A 24,999-nucleotide genomic window follows, 5' to 3' on the forward strand; every position below is an offset into this window, starting at 1 on the left:
ATGGAAAGATGGCTGTATAGCCTGACTTGGTTTTTTTGGGTACAAAAAGCTCTGAATTGCACACAGAGGACAAATTATTGCACATTGTGAAGTAACACAATGGCTAGAACATGTTCATTGATATGATAGCAGGAGTGTAGGAATAGGTTAACCACTATTCAGCTCTCTGGCAAACTTTCCCAACCCTTAATTACTAGCTGCTTATCAATGAATATCTTAGCAATCTTTTTTTTTTTTTTTTAATGGAAAATCCTGAACCTCGTCCTTATTGCTGTTGAAAGGGAAATGAGTATGCTGATTACCTATATGCCAGTTGCTCCATCAATTCAATGTAGGAAAACAATTATGGTTTGGAAAATTTGCAGTTCATTTGCATTAAGAGAAAAAAATCTTTATTCAAAGATAATTACTGCTTAAGAATTTGCTACAAAAATACCAATGGATTTTTTCTTTTTAAATATTGTTTAATATTCATAATATGTTACACTGAAGAAAAAAGTACGTATACCTATCTGTCAAAGGTAGAACTGGTGAACAATAGATACTGTTCTGCATACGAAGTGCAAAAAGCTTTAGCTAGGATAAGGGTCATTATCATCATTAGTATTATCATTTTATTCCTCCTTAAATTCTGAACTAAATTGAACTAAGACTTTTTCAACAGTTAAGAACCCGAGGGAGTTTAATTAACCCGTTAAAGAAAACTTCACTGCAGTGTTTAAGACTGATGAGAAAAAATTTAACTTAATGTATTTTGGTTGATCAAAGTGCAATCCGTTGAACAAAAGCTTCTGAACATCATCTTTTTAGCCTCCCCTAGATTTTGAAGAGCATTAAGCCTCTAAAACTGATCATTAATGTATGTCAACTCCCCCAGTTTCATTTTCGGGTGACTTTGAGCAGATGTAGTTCACATGTACCACCAGCATGAGCTTCACCATCTGAACATTCATGATTTTATGAAATAAGCCCCTTGAGACACAATGTTTGGTTCCCTCGGGGTGACACGTACCCACGAAGTGACTCAGATGGCAGGCTTGTAGCTGTTACACTGACTAAACTTTCTCTCCGTGGTGGCACCGAGGCTGTCACATCAGTGGGCGGCGTGCCTTGATTGGCAGTGCCGCTCTGAAGGTCGTTTTGCTCAATGTATTCAAAGTGAGACAGATGTGGCTTTTTTTTAGTTCTTACTCTGATTAATTGCCTCATTCAATTTCAACTCTATTGCAGTTAAACATTAATTCAGTAGGACTTAATAATGTATTCATTTATGATCTTGCTTGTGCATTAATGACAATGATTTGCTGTTTTTTTAATTATAGGGATCCATGCAATGCGTATTTTACATCCACTTACAGGAAAATGCTACACACTCTTGTTCTTTTATGTCAGATAAATTAAACACTCAAAGAAGTGCTGAAGTACTTTATGAAATATTTCATTCTAAATATTTGCTGCAAAATATGTACTGCTACAGATGTCGGCTTTAAAAACACTTGGAAAAGATTTGTACATACCTAGGGATTACATCTTTTCATGCGTCGTGTGAGTAATAGTCCTAGACCTCTACAAGAGCACACTACAGAAAAATGTGCATCCCGCTTAATCAGAAAGTGCCTTTGTTTCATTTCAGCACTAATTGGAAGGTTTGCTTTGTTTGGGATTCCTTCCGTTTCAGTTCTTTCCAGTAATTCAGGCGCTGTAGGCGTAATGTGGTTTCTGTGTCATGACAGTATGCCTTCAGCCACCGGCATCTCCGGCCGAGCCCTGCTCTCCTGTCCCCCAAACACTTTCTGAAGTCAGCTCACACAGAATTTGCTAAGCTTGAAGCGCGACTGCATTGCATCTGTAGAGGCTTTATGTCTACGTGTTTTTTGCATTACTTGGACTTCCCTTGGTCACGTTTCTTATTCCAGAAAGCGCAGAGCAGTACAAAACCAATTTTCGTTCTCTAGGCCTCCACGTGTACTTCTGCATCTAGAAGGAGATCAAAAGTAAATACTCACGTGCTGAGTATTTCGTTGTTCTGTGCCTGCTCTCTAGGTACGTTTCATCTTCACAGTTGTTTTGGACCAAAGGGCAAATAACCACAGCGTGCAGGCTCTGCTTCCCCAGATGTGGTTATCCAGCCTTTTGTAGCACCTCCGCAAAATGAGAGCCCCCTCTTCTCTGCGCGGCGCTGGGCATGGCTGTGTACTGGTACTTCTGTCTTAATTCAGGCATGGCCGGAGCAGAAACTACCAGTGTGCCTGCTAATCCTTAGCTGGTTACCAGGCTTGGCGTTAACGCTGCTCCTGACTGCACGGATGTCATTTTCCTATGGTCGCATTAATACTACACATGGTTCCTGCTAGCATAATTACTTAGTGTAGCTTGAAAGGTCTGATCACCTACAGCTAAAATGACACTTTAATAGGGATTACAGTTTTCCAGCTCAAGTGTTCAGTAGCTTTAATTAAGCAGGAAAAGGCCAGATCAGTAGCAGAGTCAACATCTCTCTGCTGGGTGGCATTCTGTTCTGATCCCAAGCTGTTCCTTGGTCCCATGCAGGTGATGTATTGGGATGGCCTTTTTCCTGCACATAATTTTACGTATTCTGCTATTTAAATATCTATATATCTGATGATGTGAGCCCCATGTTGTTCATCTCCTCTAGAATTCAGTCTTTCTCCCTGTCCTGAAGTCCAGTTTAAAAATTTCAGGCATAAACTAGGGAGGAATTTCTTCTTTCTCTCTCTTTTCCCACTTTCCAGTGTGAGGCTACATGTTTTGTTTCCCTTGCACACCTCAAACTCGGTGTTTTTGTTCATTCTTATTATTGTAGAACTACTCTTGGGAAGCTATTTGCTTACGTTTAGACTTTAAGGTTTTGTTTCAGCATATATTTAAGAGCTCCTGAGCTGAGATATCTATAGCTCACAAGTCAATAGGAGTATTTCTGGTGATCGTAGAGGGAGGCGAACCAGTGTCTTTCAAATAATTACCAGCTATATCTGTCTTAAATATCTTCACTGGGGCCTTGAATTCTCCTTCTTTCTCTCTTTTATACATTTGTTTATCCACTTGAAATTTAAAGCCTTTCTTGGCGTCTCAGGGGTTCCTCAATCTTCGGGCAGTTAGTTTAAACTTCTGCACAGTTTTTTATTTACTGATCTGGATTGCACTGGGGCACCAACCAGCCTAATCCAGAAATTCTAATTAGCACTTCTCATCTTCAAAGCATTGTACAAACGTGAACTAATCATATATTAATCATGCTGAATTTTATGTTGGCTTATGTATTCTCTCTCATGTGCTGTGCATTACAACCTGTCATATTATGAGCCATAGTATTTGAGAGATAAATCCAAGCTCTTCAGCTTTCTGTTCTTTGGAAGAAAGGCAGTTGTCTAAAAATAGCTGCTACTCCTCTTCTCCGTTGTCCTTAACATTTGATACTATCATTTGAAAAATGAGTATCCTTGTTTGTGTGGATTGTCCGATGATGATTGCCCTGATCCGTTTACTCTGATTTCTCCTTATTCTGATTGTTAATTCACTTAACTGTTTTCTGTCATTATGTGGGTTCTGGAGTTGCTAAATAGCATGTAGGCTTGGTTTAATTTAAAAACAAAAATAATGTGTAGTGTTTATGCCAAAATTGGTCCTTCTTCTTCACTAAGCCTATTTAATTAATTTGGAATCTCCCTCTCTCTCCTTGCTATTTGCTTCTAAATAAAATAGTAAGAAGTTGTTAGGACACCAGTAGTGGATCATGTAAAGAAAGCATTAGTGCAATGCTAAGGCTGTCTGCTGTAAATGCAACCCTGTTGCTAGCACAGTGCTTCTGATTCACGTCTTGTCAGGTACGACCTAACTACAGAATCTACTAAAAATAAAACCACAGTAGGTTTATTTTTAATAGCTACTCCTTGAGGAAAATAAGCAAATTTAATTGTGAGGAAAATTAGCAAGAGAGCATCTAACGAACTGTTCTGCTATCACACTGCAAGGTGAAGACGTAGAGCCTAGTCCTATGGGACGGGAGCTCCATCTTTCCCCACCGTCTGCAGCTCACTGCAGGAGCTGTGACTGATTTGCAAACTTCCGACTGATGTTCGTGGAGCAGAGTTGAGCACCATGGGTCTGCAATGAGCAGTGAGCATCTGAGGTGCAGGGGTTTGTTAGATGCTCCAGGAGCCTCTGAAGTTTCCAGGTTGCTGAGTGTTTTAGAAACTTGTAATTCACACTGGCTGTGCTCAGAGGATTATTTCTGATATGAACCTCTATTAACTCTAGCATGGTGTAATTTGTTTAGACATTACCATGCTAATTACATGTTAACTTTCCATACTTACCATGTACTATACCTCCCAGAGGAAAATACTGTATTCAGAACAAAAATGATTTATAGTTCACACACTTAAAGAATGCATAAAACTTTAGCATTAAACTCGTGCATTAAAGTGATATATCTTCCTAATAACCAAAATAAGTGCTACTGTGTTGTTGCTGTAGGAGTTTTTCAGTCAACCTTGGTTAGTTATTTGAAATATGTTAGAATGATGGTTCCCACTTAGATATTTCATTTGTCACTTTTTTTTAGAATGGAAAACTTCTGAGAACAGATTGTGCTGAAAACTTCAGTGATCTAATTGCAGAATGTACAAAAACGTCTGAGTGGACTAAGGTTACAGATACACTCACATTTTAGAGAAAAATATACTTTTTTTGGCATATAATGACTTGATACTGCATTTCTTGACATTACTTTAAATCAGATCAATAGAGTAAATGAGGAAATACACCTTGCTGCATTTATCATGCATGTCATTGTCCTTCGAGATCATCAGATAAGCAAATAAGAAAGTGATTTCTCATTTCTTATTTTCAGTGAGTAATTACTAGTAATGTTGAAGTATATTATGCATCATTACTTGTTCAGTGTCCTTTATTAAAAAAGGAGAAGCATAGAGGTTTAATGCAAGCTTTTTAGACAACCAGAAAGTTGTAGCAATAGAGGGAATTTACTTCAAGCAAATTTTTCATGAAAAGTGAATATTGTTACACATTTTCATCATCAATTCTTAACAGGGTATTTTCAAAGCAGGACTGTGTCTTGAAAGATGTATCCTTGCTACCCTTCAAGAGTCAAGAAAATCGAGGCACGGAATTACGTAGAAAATTGTTAGAAAGAGTTAGAGTAAACTCAGTCATTGCTTGCACTTGTCTTCCAACCACTTCACTGCTGCCAAAACTTCCAGAAGGAGCAGAGAAAAAGAAAACTCTTATTTTACCATTAATACTTGTAATAAAATTAACAGGAAGTATTTTATTAACTTGTGATGCAGTACAGGAGTACCATTATAGTGTCGCTCGTGGAGAAAGAGCCAGGGCAAAGAAGCAACCATCTAGCAAAGGTGGCTTATGTGCAGAGCAGTGCCTCCTGTTCTGCTTCGCTAATGGTAGCTATGGCAACCCCAGGACATTAGCTTATGCAGTGATTGCAACCCGTGAGCATCAAAGCAAGTAATTAGGGAGACAAATGGGAAGTCTTGATGGATTCTTCCATCAAGATCAAAGCTTTATATAAGTTTTTCATTAATTTGGAAACAAGCACTGGGATGATTTGTGTGTTATATTAGGCTATCAATGAAAATCGGGCCCAAAGCTAGATTGTTTTCTAATTTTTCAAGGAAGGGCCACTCAACCCAGTCAAAAACCTTTTTAATAGCAGTGATAGTAAATCAGGGTTGCTCTACTTGAATCAGCCCAATGAAGTATTCGGCATACTCCTAGACGTTTTCATCAGAACTGTGATTGTGCTAGACTTAGGTTATCCTCAGCATTACCTGGAACGTTAACTGTAACTCAAGAAAAAAAAATTAACAAAGCAATATTTAATCCATGGCACATGCTTCTAAAGATTCATAGGATTAGGGGGATTTGCTCTCGGTATCTTCATATCAAAAATGGAAAGTTGCTGGTTGAAAATTAATGGCCTGTGTTGTGCAGATGCTCTGAACAGATAATCTGCGGTCCCTTCTGGCCTTGTACTCCAGGAATCTGATCTAGAAGTTAAAAGGGAAACTTCAGCCTTAAATATGCTAACCTGTCTTTGTTGATGAGAGAGACTGAGTAGTGTAAACTCTGTGGATGGCATGAAGTCCTCAAATAATGGGAAGATAATAAATAGTCTGAAGCAACAATGAGTATATTTATGTAAACCTTTGGATGGGCAAGTTCTCTCTACATAGGGAGTTTACAGTGAATTTGGAAATACGATATTTCATATTTTCCCCAAATGCAAGCATTTCAATAACTGTAGGTAATATTTCCCTGTATCCAAGATTTGCTTTTCTGAAAAGTAACTTCTCTAAATTTGGAAGTGAAACTTCCAAAGCACTTCACTGAGTATGGAGCTTCATGTAGGATACTGCAGTCATCCCTAGAGCATCAATAACTTCATTTTGTTGGGATTTTGCAGAAGGCATTAATATTTGGGTTGGGCTTTCATTTTAAATTGATGAGGGAAAAAACTATCTCCCTTTTTTTCCTTCTTGATAACACAAGCTTCTCTTTAGTAACTTCAAACACCCCAATTCTTCAGTTAAAGGCGAATTAAGCTTTCCTGTATTTCAAATTAGCTCTCTGAGGGTGGCATCAGCTCTGTTTCTTTTATGTTTAAGTCCCAGTTCTTTAATCTGTTTCTAATACATTCTGTTCAGCAATTTTGCATTTCTGTTTTAGTGGAAGCAATGCTGATTAATTCCTTCTTATGACATCTGTGGCTGCATCCTAGATTAAACCTACTCTAATACAGAGCCTATCATTAAGTGTTAAATATTCTTGCAAGGCTACTTAAATTAGATTCAACATCAGTGGATCATTTAGTAGAGAGTCGTTAATTCTCCATCTTACGGTAAGGCCACATTCTGGTGATGCTTTTAATCACAAGATTATTGAGGTATGATTTGAAAGGGATATGCTGCCCATATTTTGCCTTTGGGCAAATTATGAAAGGTCAAGTTGCCAAGGAAACAAAACTAAGATATCATTACTAATTCCTGAGTCCAAGAGTTGTCTTTCCTGATCATATCATTTGCTCAACATACATGCTTAGAAAAGATACCAGTTAACAGCATCTCTGCCATTTAGTTTCACAGAAAATGGCTTTATAACTCTTTGTCTTCCAGATAGTGTTCACAGTGGTGATGAGGCTCACCAGAATACTTTGCCTTGATGTAACTCACAGATTGATTGCTTTGATAACTTACAGGCATTGTAAATATTTTTCCTAATTTATAGAAGGGAAAATAAGAAAGGGAAGGGTTAGGATTTACATATTCAAGGGTAGCTGCAAAGTTAAGATGTTTTCAGTTCTGACTGTCTAATTTATTGCTCTTAGAGAGTCCTGATGTTCATAAAGTGAAGAGCACTTGATAACACAACTTCATTAAGGCACCTCAAGTTTAACACTTGGAATCACAAGGCCCTGAGTTTTTTTTTCTGGTCCTAAGTCAGGCCAGTGGCAGAGCCAGAAAGAGCTCTCCAGTATTTGCTGCTATCCCTGCTGTCTTTTTTTTAAAAAAAAAAATAAAAAAATAAAAAATTCCAGTTCTCAGTATTACAGGACTGGCTCCAGTGCAACGAAACCTGTACTGGGTAGTAAAATGCTGTAATGGACCTCTTCCTGTCCCTCTCTCCCATCCATCCATAAATATGTGTGTGTATGTATATAACATGTGTGTATGTCTTTGAGTCCAATTCCTTGTCCTTCCTTAGGAGAACTTGTGAAAAAGGAATCGTTTTATTCCCTGTAGCATCAGCATCTGAGATTATGGTAGATTCTGCCCCTAAATTTCCATTCTGAACTGTGCTGTGTCGTAGGGCACTGCATAATGAATACGACCCTGCCAATCAAGACACTCTGTTTTATATCACTTATTACTAAATTGAAAATGGTGTTTTACTACAGCAATAAAGGGCTGGTACAGCATGAGGTACATTTTTATACAACTCTATGAACTTTGTCATTGAAAACATTATAGCCTTGAATTTGAGAGCACAGTGGAAGGCAATATAATTTGATTACCTATATTAATCAAGTAGAGTACAACATATAAAACCAGTAATGCATAAGTCTGACTGGAGCCAGATAACCCTCTTGTGCATCTTAGAAAGATTTATTTTCAGTAATATAATTCATTTGACATGAAAGTATCATAATTGCAGTTGCTAGGAAAGATTTCTTTCTTTCCTTTTTTAGGGAAAAAAACTACCATGCTTTCAAGAGCAGCTTGCTCTTTTAAAGCGCTGCTTACTGAAAACTGAAAACAAAGATTTGTTTTTGTAATTGTGGCAATTTTTCATTAACCAGCTCAGCTAACAAAGTGGTTTGTTTTGAATACCATTTCTACTTCATAAACAAGCGCGTGTTAGGTGTGAATTAAGAAGAAGAAATTTATTTTAAATGGACATTGGTCAGGAATGGGACCTTGCTGTTCTCAACATGTGCTGCTAAAAGCCGGCCAGAAGCTGAGCTTTTTGTTTTCTGGGCAAGTAGATTGCATAAATGCCGAGGAGAACCTTCCCATACTCCAGCTCAATGAAAAGGCTTTGGATAGTTGAGGACACCTAATCACTTCGCTGCCCATGAAAACCCATTTTATTATTCTATGTGCAGTAGTGAGACGTACTAATAATGGTATTACCATGAGTTGGTATTTATGCATTTTATTGCTGTGTGTGGCTGCAAACCAGGCATGTGCGTGAGTTGGCAACTCACAGCTGATAGAGCAAAAGTCACAACAGGTTCAGAAAGGACTCCTGGCTGTGCCGCACCTCCCAATGGAGCGGGAAGAGCTGTCTGCTTAACACATAGTCAAGGTATTTTCCATTTATTCAAACAGACTTCACATTCAGCTTTGTTTACAATTACCTACTGGAAAATGAAAAGTTTATTTAATTGAATGTACTCTCACTCCATGACAAATACACACTAGTTTGTTCCATCTAATTACGAGCAATTTTATCATTGTGCTAACAGTGCTGGTTACTGATTAAAGGCGATAGAGCTCATACCCAAACAGGCAGTGTTTGTCGTCCCATCTCATTACTGGTCCGCAGTGGAGGAAGTTGTTTTCTCCCTTCTTGTTCTTCAGTCTTCTGTTCTTTCCCTCTAATTTCCCCTCCTGTTGAGATGTTTTCCTCTTTCTTTTATTCTCTAATCGCTGCAGTCTGGATTAGCCATACAGGGGGCTGTCACTACTGTGGAAAGACTTTGACATGATAGAGCTTGAATTCACGGATGACATCTATCCACACATCTAAGCCTTGCCACATTAGTCCTGGAAGAAAAACACACATTAAAAGATTCAGTAGTGACAACAGAAAGGATAGATGTCCTCGAGCCTGTTGGGAAAGTTTCAGGACAGTTCAGCAAAGGATTCTTGTGTTGGTGTCTTTGGATGTGTACTGACAGTCCTTGGCTTGATCTTTGGGGTCGCTGCTGGTCAAACTACCTTCGCAGTCTGAAAGCAGAAATGAGGTAGCAGACGCCTTCTTGTAAATCATTACATGTGCATCCATCATTGACATTTTGAGAGCTGACAAGAACAAATGAGTAACTAGGGGGGGTTGGAAGAAAGGAGCAGATGTATTAATGTAATGGGAAGCCTTTACAATATCACCTGAAATAGCAAACATACATATTTTTAAATAGCTTAGTGTTTGTCATTCAGTGGTCCGAAGAACTATTTTCCATGTAATGGCATAGGCCTTGAAACTTTTGTATTTAGCTTTGTCATGACATAATTCTGTGAAAGTGAATAACCCTCTGTGATATTCTCTAATTGAATTAGCTTGCAGCCTCTGCTATATTCTTCAGATTATATTGAAGACACCGAAATGTACGCCCTGGGCAATGGTTGTCCTTCGTTCCCAAGTATTACCTACTTTAGCATTTTTAAGATCTTAATGGAACAAAAGAAAAAAAAAATGGCATTGTATTATTTTTAATGACTACTGCTGGAGATTTCCTAGCTCTTGGAAGTTTTGAGGTGTTGTGTATTTTTTTGGTTTGTTTTGGGGGGGGTTGTGGGGTTTTTTACTTTTTGTTTTTTAAATCTTTTTTATTTCCATCTTGGTGAATTTCTTTGTTCCAGGGTAGCTCGGGGAAGAGGGGACATCCATCCCTCAAGGTTTATCCTAAAAGCAATGGTTGAAGTCTTCAAGCACATGCTGTGAGGGTTTCCTTGGAGGAATAGGTCTTCTGTAGATATCTCATGTGTTGTGCTAAGTCCTTTGCCAAATCTGAATATTAATGTTCAATAATGCAAACATTAATGGTAAATATTGTAAGGGTTGTATTTTTTAGCCACAGCATAAACCCTGCTATGAGTTAAATAGCAGTGTAATTACTTAATATTAATATATTCATTATATATAAGTACTGTAAATCTTGTTCCTGACAGGAACTTTCCTTCTTAATAGCTAAGGTGTTACAAAGCAAAGCAGCTGATTCACACAAGCTTCCTAAACCCACTGAATTAAAAACGAACCGTACTTCATTTTGCTGGATTACCATATGTTGAGAACATAGTAGTTGTTCACAGTGGTACTTTAGATTGTTTTCCAGGTCCAAAGCTACCGAGTAGTCTGCTAAAAATAATATTACATGTAGCATCATACTGATACGTTTCAAGATGTGTAACCTGTCACCTCAGCTTCACCACAGCTGAATTCAAACCGACTTCAGCAGACTCATCCTGACAGTTCCAAATAAATGGCTACAAGACAAGGTGGAGGTTTTCTTTCATACTTAAATGATGCCAGATTCTGGAATTTATCCCCGCCTTTGAGTTTTCCTGTTAGAAATCTCTGGGAGGCCAACATTTGAATGGAAAAATCTGTGTAATATTTTGAGAGAAACTTCAGTCATCAGGTGGATGTCTTCATGCATAACCCGGTGTGTTCTTCAGTTGCTACAGCACTTGGACTTAGAGGGGGAAGTAAGGAGGAAGGAAGTTGACAGCATGGGAAAGAGCAAAAGTGTGTGTGTGTGTGTGTATATATTAAATTAAATGTATAAATGAAATATAGTAAACATTCGTGTGAATCAGCTGTTACAAATCACAGCAAGTTTCATAACCAAAAATCCATCACCCTCATTCCGGAGGGTGACTGTTACTAAGCAGGGTACTAAGGTATTAAGAAATGCTTTTCCTACTGAGTTCCATGCTGAAATTTCCTTCAGCTGCTTCCTGCAGCTAATAAAGGTTACTGAGGGAAGACAGCCATGCATGTTCTCCACTAAATAAATATGTAAATGAAACTTCCAAACAGAGTTACATACCGTGCAGCCAGAGAGCTGAGAGTAACTAAATGGTTTCCATTAGAGCAGGGGTACTTTAACAAATCCTGTTATTTTGTAGTGGCTGAGTACTTTTTGGTGACTCCATAATGACGTGGGCACGGCATAGAAGTGGATTCTTCTATTTGTAGTCCAAATAGAAGAAGAAAACTGATGTTTATAGTAAGTGGGAAATTACTAGACAGTTCATTATGGTTTAAGTGGCTTTTGGCTATATCCATATTAAGTCCTAAACTCCTTAATTTTAAAGAAGGTTTATAACCCCCCCTCCAAGCTGCAGCAGCCTCTCAGTATTGTAAATAATGGCTTTAAGCCACTTTTCTTCTATTGGGCATATCCTGTCTAGGCATCCTTGCATTAAACAGAAGTAGAGTTTCTCCGTGCTGTGCATCACTGTGAATCCTCTCGCGGTTTCTGCTCCTCCCTGAACCACAGCAGCCATGGCAGTGGGGTCCTGGTCACTCCAAAGCAGGAGGCTCGTGGTAAAGGGGCGGGGGGCAGCAAGGCAAGAGGTCTTTTGCAAGAAAATGGGGTTAGTCATAGCTTAAAACTGTAGAATAGGAAAGTAATGGATGCTTCTCTAGATCCTTGGTGAAAACCTATATACAGCACTGAAGCTGTAAGGTCTCTTAGTGTCTAATGAAAAGAACATGAGTGACAGGTTAGACAATGCCCAGGCAAGGGGAGAATGAAAGGAACTTGGGGGCACTTCAGAAGAGGGGCAAACTGCTTCTGTTTTCTTGTCGGAGTCTCCTTCATTTCGTAAACTGGTAAAATGCAGTTGAGCCGTTCAACTTTGCAGGTGCTGTCCTTTCAATTATCCAAGCATGGTTGTAGGACCGCACCACCAGACCTGCGTGGAGATGAGCTGAGAGATACGGGGGTGGAAAAGCTTCAGTTCATTATCTGCTTGGCACTTGCAAAGTCTGGGCTAAATTTTGCCCATAATTCACACACTTGTGGGTATAAATGTAGGTGTTGTAACTGAAACTGACCTCGCGCATTGTGCAGTCTCTCTCTTCGTAGGCCATTATGGGCTGAAATTAACCGTAGGATTGTATGCATGCGGCTGTCTGTCTGTGGGTTTCCCAAATCATCCATCCCACGGGTACCAAAATTCTCTAAGTGTGGATATAATGAGTCAATCACGATCAGTAAATTGACTTGAAGGCAGCTATATCAACCTACGATTAGATACTTAGAAAGAGCCCAAATAGAGAGAGAGGGATTATATATAGAAAGAGATACATAGTATGAACAAAGATAGTTCTATTTTTTTCTAAGCATAGAATAGAATAGATGGATTCTGGAAAAGACATCCTTAAATCATTCAGAAATTATAGAAAATCATTGTACTGGTATATTAAGGTCTAAAGTAGTAGGTGAACATGATAAACCAGTCAGAAAGGCTCTTCTGAGTTGGAACAAGCGTTGCTGTGTAGATGGCATCAGATGCAGACTTTCCTAATTTTAATCAATGTGTTTTTATTAAACACTTAATGTAGCAGCACTCAGCTGTATAGACTCCAGTAAATGTCTGCATTATGGAAAGATATTTCTACCTTTCTACTTCGGAGGCTGCAGTACGGGAAACAAGAGAAACCTGGTGGCTCTTAACCTTTTTTCAAGATGGCTCTCTCACATGGACTAGGTTATTCTTAGGCCTGGCTTGAAAGTAGGTAACTGTAGATATTACTTCACAGATCTCAGTGAATAATTTCTGATTACCCCCTTTATTTTTTTCCAAAAGTGCTTTCCATGTATAGGTGTAATAATAAAGAAACCATTTTCAGCATAAAAGATGTGCTTGTCAAACCACAGCAATGATTTTCCAGTTGCTGGCTTTTTTAGTTGTGCAGCCTTCTAATATTTCTGCTTGAGTTCTTTCACGACAGAAGCAAATGAAAATTACACCGTGGTTTTTAGGTCTCTGTTCCCTGATTTTTGCTTGTCATGTCATGAACTTCTTCGAAGCAGTGAAATGGCAGCCCATCTCCCTGAGAGCTCCAGACAGATTTCTAAAGTTGTCTTGTTAACAGCTTGTCAGAAACCTACATTTCAGTCTCGCTGAGTTTATATCATGAAAAAAAGAAAAAAAAAAGAAAAAAAAAAGTTGCTGGAAATTATGATTTTTACAGGTTCTGACATTTTTCTAAAGAACTGAAATGCTCAAGGCTGCTGTCTCCCTTAACAGGCTGTGCTGTTTTGGGTAATATTCTGCGTTGCATCAACTGAACATCAGAGCAACATTCAGTTTCTTCCCTTTAACATGTTCTTTGAATTATTTAAGGTGTTTTGATGTTGGCTAGAATTTGTAACAAAGTCCTCCAGCTTTTATCCTAAAAAATCAAAAAGGTTGAGATTTTTTCCTTTCCCTCCCTCCCTCTTCTTCCTCTTTCCCAGCCCCTCGCCCCCCCACTTTTAATAGATCCTTGCCTGGATCATCAGGGGACTTTCTTTTATGTTGTACAGCATGAAATGACTTAGTCAGGGTCTTCCTGATTAATTTATGAGTGCTAAGGAAAAGGGAAGGGGGGGAAAACAGTCCTTGAGGGATTGACCCTAAGCTGCAGCAGATCAACTCAATTTTATGGAATGAAAAGAGATTTAAACAGTATTTTTAGCATCGGTTCTTCGGCCCGCAGAGGCAGGGAAGCTCCCCGTGTTGGGCAGGCTGAGGCAGGGCGAGAGGGACCCACCTCTCCAGGCAGCTGATGGAGATGCATTCGGCTCTTCGGAGGCACCAAGCATGTCTAGAGTTAAAGCTGTGGCAGATTGGTGGATTAATGTGCTCTGCCTCCAAGGGACAAATGCTCTTTTTTTTTTTTCTTCTTCTTTTTTTCCCTCCCCCTTGCTCCCTCCTTCCCTACCCTAGGCTTGCAGATGACAGCTGTTGGTCACTTAACAAAATGTCCTCTTGATTGCTGCTTCACAACAGGGGCCCCCTCAGACCAAACAGCACATAGCCCGTACAATGCATCACTGCCCCTCAAAATTAGTTATAGTGCTCAGGGCTATTCTCGGCTGCCATAGCTAATACTCTCTTGCTGTTCTTCTCCCTCCCCCTCCGCAGACAAAGGCTCAGCCTATACATCTGTAGTGCTCATAACCTTCCCCTTCCCCCAGCCAAATGCTGAGGAGAGAAAGGGAAAAAAATATAAAAAAAAAAAATAAAAAAAAATTGCTGCCCTGAGGCTCAATCTGTTTCTTACAGCTCTACCCCAGCACTTGGAAGCCCGAGCTGGTCTAGCCATAGGGAGGCCCTGACTCATTTCATCAAACTGTCAGGGAGGCAGTGGAGCTAAGAGGGCTCTGCTGCCTGGGGCAAGTTCAAGTCAACATTCGATTTCCGTCCTCCCCCCGGCCCCCGCCTCGCGCTTGGACACTTTCTGCGCTCTGGATCTCAACTTCTCCCCGAGCTGCAGCAGCTCACAGCTTCTTGCCAGGAGGAAGGACTTGTGGGACCTTATAAAGGACACAGTGGCAAAATTGCTGCAATAAATCAGTGGCCCTCTGACACTTGGCGGTAGCTTAATGTTTTGGCACTTTCTTTCCTGTGTATGCCTCAAGTCCCATTAGCAGGCTTTTCTGTCAGTCTGGCTCATGATAAAACTCTCTCTTCCTATCATCTTAAGCAAGCCCCTGCAGACATGAATCTGATGCCAGACTTAATAGGAAACAACACCCTCCCCCTGCACACACAAGCGCGCATCCATACGCGCTGCTGCTGCGAAGCAGCTCCCGGCAGCTCACGGGAACTAAGCTCAGCAGACGGGGCCAGGGGGAAGGGCTCTTTAAAAATACGCTCAGTTTTACTTGTTCCTTTAAAAGAAGCATTAACAAACCAAGATTTAAGCCTGATGCTTCTCTGAGCCTCTTTATTAAAAGAAAACTCAGTAACTAAATATGGTTGGAAATAATAAGAGAGCAGTAAACATAGCCATCCTCTGGGACTGAGTGGGTGTGTAGGCTCCGTAGTATCTACACAGTTCATATATTTTATATAATTTTTGCATATATATTCTACCCTTCCAGTTTTCATTGTAATATTATAGACTGTATAATTAATATTTTGGGCTCCTCTTCTTTCTGCTGTCATCTTCCCCACACAATGTTACTGGCAGGTAGACTGGTTAGGTTCCATGTCCCTCCAGGCTGGAATCCATTTTTTTCACAAGTCAGCTGAGATGTCTATCACTCTCCTTATAAGCATAACGTAAATAATAGCTGTAGGTATGTGTGTAAAGAAAAACAAGCCTTTCTGTAAGCTATTTAGGCAGGAAGGTGTAACTTCTGTGCTGTACAGTGGCTGGCACAATGGGGCCATGTAGCCTTGAGGCCATGTAGGCACAACCCAAATCATAAACCTCTGGGTTTGGGTGGAATAGGAGATACAGCATTTATGTAACTAAGCTGTGGTGAATTCTATGCATTTCTCAAAAGTTTGGAAGGTGTGGCCCCATTTCAGAGTCTCTCTGCACCTGATGACATAACACTGAAGTGCTGCCAATCTTGTTGCAGCCTTGCAAGACTTGGATTGTTTTTGTTTTTGGACTTGGATTGTTTTTGTTTTTGTTTCTTAGAGCTTTAGTTCCTGGCATGATGCAGCTATGCGAGAATCTGATTTCATGTTAGTAAATGGAGTAGCTTTATTATGTGAAGAAAAACTGGCTGATCTGGAAGTTAAAATGTTGAGGGCAAACAAAAAAGAGCCAAAGGTTATTTTCATGGTTCCTAAACACATCAGAAAACAAGATCTGTAATCTCAATACAAACAACTGTAATATAGACCCTGCCGCTTTCTGAGCAAGTGCCTTTGGGAAGAGCCCTGTGTGAATGGAGGTGTCCCCAAACACAGAACCTAAATGTATCTTCTGCAGATGCTGGGTGGTTTTTTTTTTTGGAAAAATCTGTGTATAACTTATCCCAGGCCTGCTCCCCTGCTGTACTCAGCAAATAAATAGCTAAAAACACACTAGAGCAGTACTAGGTGCCTGGATGCTGCGGTAGAGGCAGGGATGACACTGCCAAACACCTCTGACTCTGGGTCCACCAGAAAGCCCCTGTTGGGGAGATCACAAATCTCTGTTGTACCTGTTGCTGTTACTTGGAGTGATCTGATTTATGCTCATGTCACGTGAACCTTAGTGGGCAACATTCAGCTTCACATTTCAACTGAAGCACGTTTGGGATGAGGGCAGGGTTAGGGGGTTGGTTTTAGGTCACTGCAGGTGTGCTGCAGGTGGCACCTATGTTTCTGCAACGAGAGGAGTCTTTTCCAAATATGCAGCTGCCTGTGTTTTACACTAGCCACAAGTCCATCTATTTTTTCACCATTCAGATGATTTGCACAAACAGGTACTGGAATGCATCGTAACTCCTTGCCCAGTGGAAAAGTCATGATGCAGGAGGCCACAGGGCCTGGTCTGTGCACATGGAAGCTCTGTCCCTAACTCCACAGGTCTTTTTTACAGCGCACTGGGACAATTCTGCCCGAATTATATGTTGTTCCTGCTTAAGTCTACCTCACAGGAGGCTTTTTTCTGACTTGAAACTGTCACTGCAAGAAATTGTTTCCAAAAAGCGGCACAATTAGGGGTCGGCTTTGCAAACATTCTTGGTGGCATTGAGAGGCAATTGGCACAACCCAGTGAATAATCCTTTTACAAGCCTTTATGAACCCGGCACAATGGCTGTTTACAGTTTCGCTTATAGACCAGGAGTGTTAACAGGCCTTTAGAAAAATCCAGGTAATTGAAGCTTTTGTCTTTCAATGAGCCCCCATAGCTGTCAACAGTTGCCATTCTCCACATTTTCTTTAACTTTTTGTTTTGACAAGGGCTTTTGTCCCTCCACAGCAGCTGCGTGGGAGGTGGGCCATGGGGCCAGGCCGCATTCCTGCGGCAGGGACCAGCGCGGCCTCGCCGCTGGGCCTCGGCTGGGCCTCGGGCCTCCTGCTCTTCAGTCCAGAGCCAGGCGTCTTTTTAAGACGCCCAGAAAATCCTCTGGGTCAAACTAAAGTTTCTCCTATGACTTCATTATTCATTTAAACTTCCTGGCCATACAAAACATGAGCGGCAGCCTCTCTTTGTTGACCCAGGGCTTGATCGGGGAGGGAGGTGGAGGCGAAGAGAGCGGAGAAGAGAGGGTGCAAAGATACTTCAGGCTGTTACCACAGAAACTGAACCAGCCCATTAAAATTTGCTCGTGTTTTTTACCCCCCCGGAGAGATAGGGTCAACAGTGGTTCTGTTTTTCGCAGATCTCCCCGGGCGGGTTTGGTTTTGCTGTCGCTGTTTTTTCGGTGCCGTGCATGTTCAGCAGCCTGCGGGTTCCTGTTTCTCTGTGCCTACGTGGGAGCACATTTCTTCAAATTAAAAAGACAAAAATCTAAATGAATTGTGAAGCTTGGGTTTTTTCACCAAAGCTGGCTGTTTGTTTCTTTTAGGAGTCAGTGGGAGATTAATGTGAGTTGGTAGCTGTGAGCCTGGGTGTGTTGCAAGCTCTCCATTTCCCAGGACACTGTATGTTAAGCAAAAATCCAAATCTTGTAAATACGTGTGCTAATTCCCCCCCCCAATGTTCTATCGTCATGTAGACTACTTATTAGCTTTGGTTTAGTGTAAGACTTCATTCTTACATGGATTAAGATGTGGTATTTTGGTGGCTTAAAAGCCACACTGTAAGAATCTCTATTCCTGTTCTGGGGATGGTCTGTGTGTGTATGTCAGCCTTCGCACACTGGGAGAGGGCAGCTATTTCAAAAGGTAAACATGAAGTTATGCAATTTGCTGTCAAAAATACAGTTTTTAAAGCACCCGTCGTGCAATCACAACCACATGGGTGGGATCCGTGTCTGCCCAGAGCTGTATTTGCATCCACAAGCCCCGCTGGCTTCTTCAATTGCAAGACTGCAGCATTGGTGATAAAGCTAAGGAAGATGTAAGCTAAAATGAAGCATAATTCTTCGTTGCCCTTTTCATTTTAAAAACAATTAATTATGGAGTATTTTCAGATCCTGAATGGGGAAAAAATGTGTCCTCAGAGAGCAGATGTTTCCTTCATTCATATGGCTGTTTATAAAATTTAGCATGTGGATTTGATGGTTCACTTGCTTTTTTGCAACTTTCGTTTATCTACATGAGACAAAGTTGCATATTGGTACAAAGCAAAATTAGGCATCTAAATAAGGCAATTCTGCACCTTTTAGCAATGCAAACCATCTGTAATGGGTTTTTATACTCATTATAGACAGGAATTTTTGAGGACAAATCTGTTTTCAAAAAGAATCTTCTCTTAAAAGCCAGAAAACCCCAGTTCATCCCTTTTTTAAATAACATAATTCAGTAGGAAATACAGAGACAAATTTTGGTACCAAAAAAAAAAAAAAACAAACAGAGAGACAGAGACTAAAATACTATATTCTATTTGAAGAATAATGGTTGCTAAGGTCCCCCCAAGTTGTTTACATTTCCTCTCAAATATTTTTAAGCTGAATTTATTAAGGTATATACTGCTGTGGTTTTAGTAAAGATATAACCACGGTTCATAGGCAAAAGTGTTTGAGTTTTGATGATCATCTCTAGTGTTTTCTGGTCAATGTATTTGAGTTGAATTTTTTTATTATTACTTTATCATTTTTAAGTCCCTGTAAGAATTAAAATTTGTGTCGATGTTAGCTAAGCATAAAATTTTAAGAAACACAACTTGAAAGTACTTATCATTTTGATGCCATTTTTGCAATAGGTGTAATTCCATTGTAACATGCTTCAGTCTGAACTGTGCAAGTTTGAATCATCATCAAAATATTCTGCCTCTGTCAGTGTGCAGGTGGAATGAGTGAAATGGTTAGAACGGCAGCTTAGGGTACCTTAGCTGAGATGAGGTTTAAAGAGTGAAATAATTCAGTCTTTGTGACCCACACAACTGTGCTAGTAGTATCTCAGGGGAACACATACTCCTCAACAGCAGCCACCCGATTCTGCCTTGATTCAGCCCCCAGGTGGAGGTGAAAGGCTTCCCTTGAGTCAGATGGCATTTCTCGGGAGTGTGTAAATAATAACAAGTGTAATGCTATGACTGCATCTTCCTCCCCACCCCCCTTGTTTTTGATGAATGTGTTGCTTTGTCAGCATGAATTAGCGCTGTCTTGAGCAAGCACAGATGCAGCAGGTACTGGGGCAGCCTTTGCCCAGCAAACCTGTTCCGGCATGTCTCGGTGGTGATGGACAATCAGTGTCTTGCCAGTCCTGGTGCTCTTCAGAGCAGACTTCTAGTTGTTCGCGGTCACAAGGCATGGCTTTGGGTGAGTCGCAGAGGGCTGCTGCTGATGATGATTTATCAGGACTGATTTTACTTCTCTTTGAGTGTCTGGTTTATGAAACTGTGTTTCCTATAATAATTTTCATAAAGCTTAGTGATGGAAATAAAAATCTCCAAAAAGACACAAATGGCTTACAGGAAAGTGTTTGCTAAAACATGGCTATCTGATGTTCTTGCCTCTGCGCACATAGTAATTGGCTAGGACTTAACACAGTCTTCAGGCATTAGCACTGGTTATTCCCACAGGACTTGCCCACCACTGCTCCCCAGCCCCTGCAGAGCAGCGTCCTGCCTTCCTGTAATTTATTCCATTTTTGCTTCAGGCTCTTATTTTTCCAGAGTGATTACATATGCAGTTAGATCTGTGTGCGTCATTCTAAACAGTTGGATTTCTCTGTGAAAACCGTGCTGTGGATCAGGTGGGGCAGTGTAAAACATGGTTTTGTTTTGAAAGAAAGAGAGTTCTGCTTAGTCAAGACTGTAGAAAAACGTCTTCTATAAACCTCGTGTTTCTTCTGTAGTTAAATGGAAGCAGGGAGGCAACTGGAAATCTGAGAAGTCGTAGATGCAGAATCTGTGCAGGAGGCCCCTCTGCTGAGTCGTTGTCCTTCGTGTGCTTTTGTGTTTCAGAGAATTTAAGAGTAAAACAAACGTTCCTCAACTGTTTGGGGTCAATCCCTTCGTATGGCAGACAGAAGCAAAACAGATTAAATAGCCTCTTAGAAATCTGCAGAGAAGTAAGAATGTCACAGCTGAAATTTCTGCTTTGTAACTTTTGGATAAAAAGGCCTGACAGGACAGATTCCACCTCCCTGCTCTGTGAGGAGCAGTAACTGGACAAAACGACCAAACAGATCTATTCCTTCTTCTGCACTAATGACACCGAAGCACGTGCGTTCCCATGGACCATTTCTACTGTTGTAGCTTGTCATTGCTGGCATGCAGAATCCTGCCTTGTTGAACGAGTGAATTCAATAGGGTGCCACCGGTATGGAAACCCACCCATGCCGTCCCCATCAGCTGAAGGAGAGAATTCTCATTGGGCACAAAGCTACAAAACACGCTGACCACTTTCTGCCTGTGTAACAGACAACAAGAGATTGATTTTTGTTCTTAAATGTAAATCTTTCTCAGCTCCAGCCAGCGGGATGTGCATGTCCTGAACCATTCAGTGCTCAAGTTATCTTTCTGTTGCCTGTGCTGTGAAAATAGAGCATTTCATTTTCAGAGGCTGTAAGAGGTTTCACTCTAAAACTCTTTAAGTAAACACTTCCTCCTGGGATCGTGATCTGATTCAAACTAAAAAATGTACCAGAATTTATGATGTATTTTAATTACTATTCTTGGTACCGCTCATTAAATTAGAAATTGATTGCCAGTTTCACAGTTTCCTTGTTAGATGACAAAGTGCTTATCAAGGTGAAGCAGTGCAAAACTGTTACTATATATTCCACAATTCGGGATGTTAAAAAGGCATGCTTTTTGTTGTGGTGTTCATGTTACAGTTGTTATAATGCATAGCTGATTGTCTTTTTTGTTTAAAGTTCACTGTCACCCATTCAAGTATGAGTATACCATATTTTTGTGTAAAAAGACAGAAATTGGCTTTGGTTTATGCTAGCAATCTAAAAGGCATTACTGCAAACATCAAAAGTGTATGTTTCATTGAACTGAGAACATCATGAGCAGCTATCCGAAAGATTTAAGCAGATGATGCAAAAGATCTCTATACATAAAGGTGTTTCACAGAATCTTTTTTTCTCTCTCTAACCCACAGTGTGACAGCGAGAGTGATGTTGACGATAAGGTAAGACTGAATTTTCTTCTTTCATGTGCTTTGCTAGCTTGGAAGTTCCCTCACAGTCAAAATAAGAATGAATTTACAAGTAATATTTTTCCTCCAGGCTTCATGTCAGATTTAAAAATATTTATAATAGAATGAAAGAAGTATTGGATCAGATACTTTGTGGTCTTCACTAGCTTACAGAAAAGAAACTCTTGTTAACAGAACAGTCTTTCAATTAACGCAAGCAATTGGTGAGACCCAAGTCATAGTGTTACTGCTGTTTCAGAGGAAGTCTCCTCTGATAACTTGTCAGGAGACTATATTTTATTTATAGCAACCTTTGAAGATGTCAGTTTTGTAATCAGTTTAGAAGGTGGGACAACCAGTACCTACCCTCAAAGGCAGTGTGGTATCTGTCAGGGAGTGTTTTGTCATGTTGCATGCATATTTATCACAGAGCAATGATTTTTCTGACCTTTTCTTTTGATACAGAGGTTGGCCGTTGAAAGGTTGTAGTTGTGTGGTTTTGTATAGGGATTTCTTGTTTCACCTGTGGAAGGAAAATAGAGAAGTTCCACGACATAGCAACAGTTGCACCCTGCTTTTAAGCATCAAATGTATGAAAGACTTGAGTATCCCTTGCTGACTTCTGTTCTGGCAGATCAAACTTGGCAGTCTCAGGTTAGGTCTTCATCAAACTTTCATTGTATTTTGGCTGTCCAGTCTCTTGCATTCATTCATGAGAAGCTGTGGCACACAGGTTTCTACTAGATCAGCATTACAGAGGTAAAAACTGACTTCAGATAGCCCTGTCTCCTTGGCAGCACGCTTGGCTGCAGCCATCCATTGGAGGTTACCGTGAGTTCAAGAGACTGCACTGAAAGCTGCTTCTGGTTACGTGTTTTTTTTTTTAATACTGTTAGACCTTGGGAAGCATTAAAGTTTCTTGAACTCCTTTTAGAAATCCCATCAGATACACAGTATCCCTGGAATATGGCAAAAGTGTGTTTGAGGCGAAAGCTCGATTGAAGAGGAACATCTAAATTTTATACATTGAACGAAAGATACCATGCATATTTTATTTTATGTACGTGCATATATGTATAAAGTCACTTCCTGAGACCACCACGTAAGTTCTGTTTCCCACAAAGTTACCAGCCAGCAGATCTGATGGCTGAGGTGGTGAGGGTGAAAAATTATTCCCTAAAAGCTTAGATACCATGGGGTTAAAACATTTCTTAGACTGCCCAATCAAAGAAAGTAAAAGCAATCACTTAGAAAACTGTTTAAAGATCTGCCAGTCAAACCTCAGATGAAGTTGTAAGTGACATGTAGTTTTATTATACAGCTATGCTATTAATGATTATCTAAATTACACTGGTAGACCCAGCTAGCAGCATTACATCTGAGACTGACATTTGTTAGATTAGGTTTGACTTCACCTTGTAGAGAAGAAATTGAAATCTGAACAACATTGATTAGCTTTCAGAATGTGGGATCTGAGGTTACCTTCAGAGGAAGCTGCTTTGTGTTTGGCTGGTAACTTACTGTCCTTTACAGCAAATGAAAGGCTATTATAGTGTTTCTTACCATTAATATGGCATTTCTTTACATATCTATAACAGTAATATGAACTTCTAGGCTCCTGTATTTCTCAGGTACCTTTCTTCTAAGGTGACTCCACCTTAACAATAACATTTCTTTTCTTCGTAAGGAGAGCAGCACAAGATCATCATCTTTCTATCTCTGCCTGATCTGTAGAGACATGAGACACGACACAGGTTCTATTAAAAAGGTCTCTGGAATTAAGTAGGGTTTCTTTTCTTGTCAGCAAAGATGTGTGCACGTGCATGTAGACTCACCAAAGTTGAAGTGAAGAGACTTCAAACCTTTCAGGGGGAAAATGTAAACGTGACATTGCCTTCCCGCTGGGGAGCACAAGGGCAACCTGGCTCTCTGTGCTGGTACCTCACATACTATACTCTCCTGGAAAGTCGTTCAGTATTTGTCTAAAACTTAACTTGGCTGATGCAACAAGGAGCTATAAAAATACTGGCATGAATGTCCTGAGGGATTATACTGAAGCGTGTTTTTCCCCCCCTTCTATTTGTTGGCAGAATTGTATCTTCTATACTGCTGCCTGGCTATTACAGCCAGATGGAGCATTCGACATACTGTCTAGCCCAGCATCAGGCTTCCCAAATTACATGACAGGTCGGCTTCATACCACACTGCTACAGAACAATCCTGCTCTGCTGCTTGGTCAGCAAGAAGCAGCTTTTTCTGGGTACACCTACACGCACCGACACTAATGAAGGGCAGGGCAGGAATTACTAATGTGCTTTTGATTTGCATAACACTTTTTGTTAGTCATAAACAGCGGATCACTGTTGTCTGTATATAACTCATGAGGAAAAATGACAAAGAAGTTCATATACAAGTACAGACTGAGTCAGTGATAGAGCTAGAAGTAAAACTGAAATTTTCCACCTCCCACATCTCTCTCTCCACCATGCTGCTAATTATCCACTATTTATTTATTTCATAGCTATATGGGCTATTGAGCTCGTAATGTTTTAAAACACAGACTTCAGAGCAAAATTAAGGCTTTACCCTCACTGCATTGAAAAATATAAACACACTGGTGATGTTTTTTTCCTTTGTGCAGTGTTGTGCAGGACTCCAGGGGAGAAAAGTAATTGAGCATAGTCAGTCATACGTACGGTATATCAGAACAGAGGAGTCATTACTTTAGTTCAAGGTACAGTTTCACAGCAGATTGTGAGAAGGTTTCCAAACAGTGCACTGCTGTTTTTAATAATCAGAGAACAGGAGCTCAAGGCTGGGGACTTGTCCATCCCATCTACTTTCTGAGAACTGTTTCTGCCCAAGTATATTTTTCATTTCTACATCACTGCTGAAATCTCAAAGGAAGTAAGTGGGGTGATACTTTCTCACACCTATCATTATGTCACCACACTCTTCTCAAAGAACTGTTCAAAATACCCAAACTAATAAACCGAGCTGTCCAGCCATTTAACCAAGCGAGAAACTTAGCAAATCATGCATTCCCAGAGATGGAAATGCAAAAACTGTTTCTTTTACTGCATGTCCATTGAAGGACGTAGCAGTTGCAGAGTCCAAAACTAAGAGAATTGCAAGGTAGTTTGTCAAAGAAGTGGAAATGATATTGTGCTTTTTGTGAGGGAGGAGGGAGAGAAAGGGAGTCAGTCTGATAATCGTATTACACTATCTCTGCACTGTGCAATAGCTGCGATGCGAGGCTCACGGTCCATAAACATTGTTACTGAAAATATATACTTCCTTTAATAGCAACAACAGCATTAACAGATAGCAATTACCCTTCATTTTCAGGAACTATAAAGTCTCCATTAATTCAAGATTTATGTAGTTATAGCATTTAGCACAGGAATAACACCACAGAGAATTGGTTTATACACATGTAATGAGAGAGCTTATGGCATACTTTAGTGAACATTAACATAATAGAGTAATATAAACCATCAACAGTTCCACTT

The 24,999-nt window shown here is 40.2% G+C and overlaps 1 protein-coding gene across 25 annotated transcripts in view; it reads left to right on the top strand.

The window, feature by feature from the left end:
- Window positions 1–24,999, top strand: part of FBRSL1 (fibrosin like 1) — a 518,655-nt gene that overhangs the window by 320,802 nt on the left and 172,854 nt on the right. For all 25 annotated transcript variants that reach the window (XM_080558948.1, XM_080558970.1, XM_080558971.1 and 22 more), the window contains one exon: window positions 21,452–21,481. In XM_080558948.1, the coding sequence (XP_080415074.1) occupies window positions 21,452–21,481 (30 nt within the window). The remainder of the gene's footprint in view (window positions 1–21,451; window positions 21,482–24,999) is intronic.

Source organism: Anser brachyrhynchus (genome assembly GCF_964034855.1).
Source record: "Anser brachyrhynchus genome assembly, chromosome: 17".
Classification (NCBI taxonomy): domain Eukaryota; kingdom Metazoa; phylum Chordata; class Aves; order Anseriformes; family Anatidae; genus Anser; species Anser brachyrhynchus.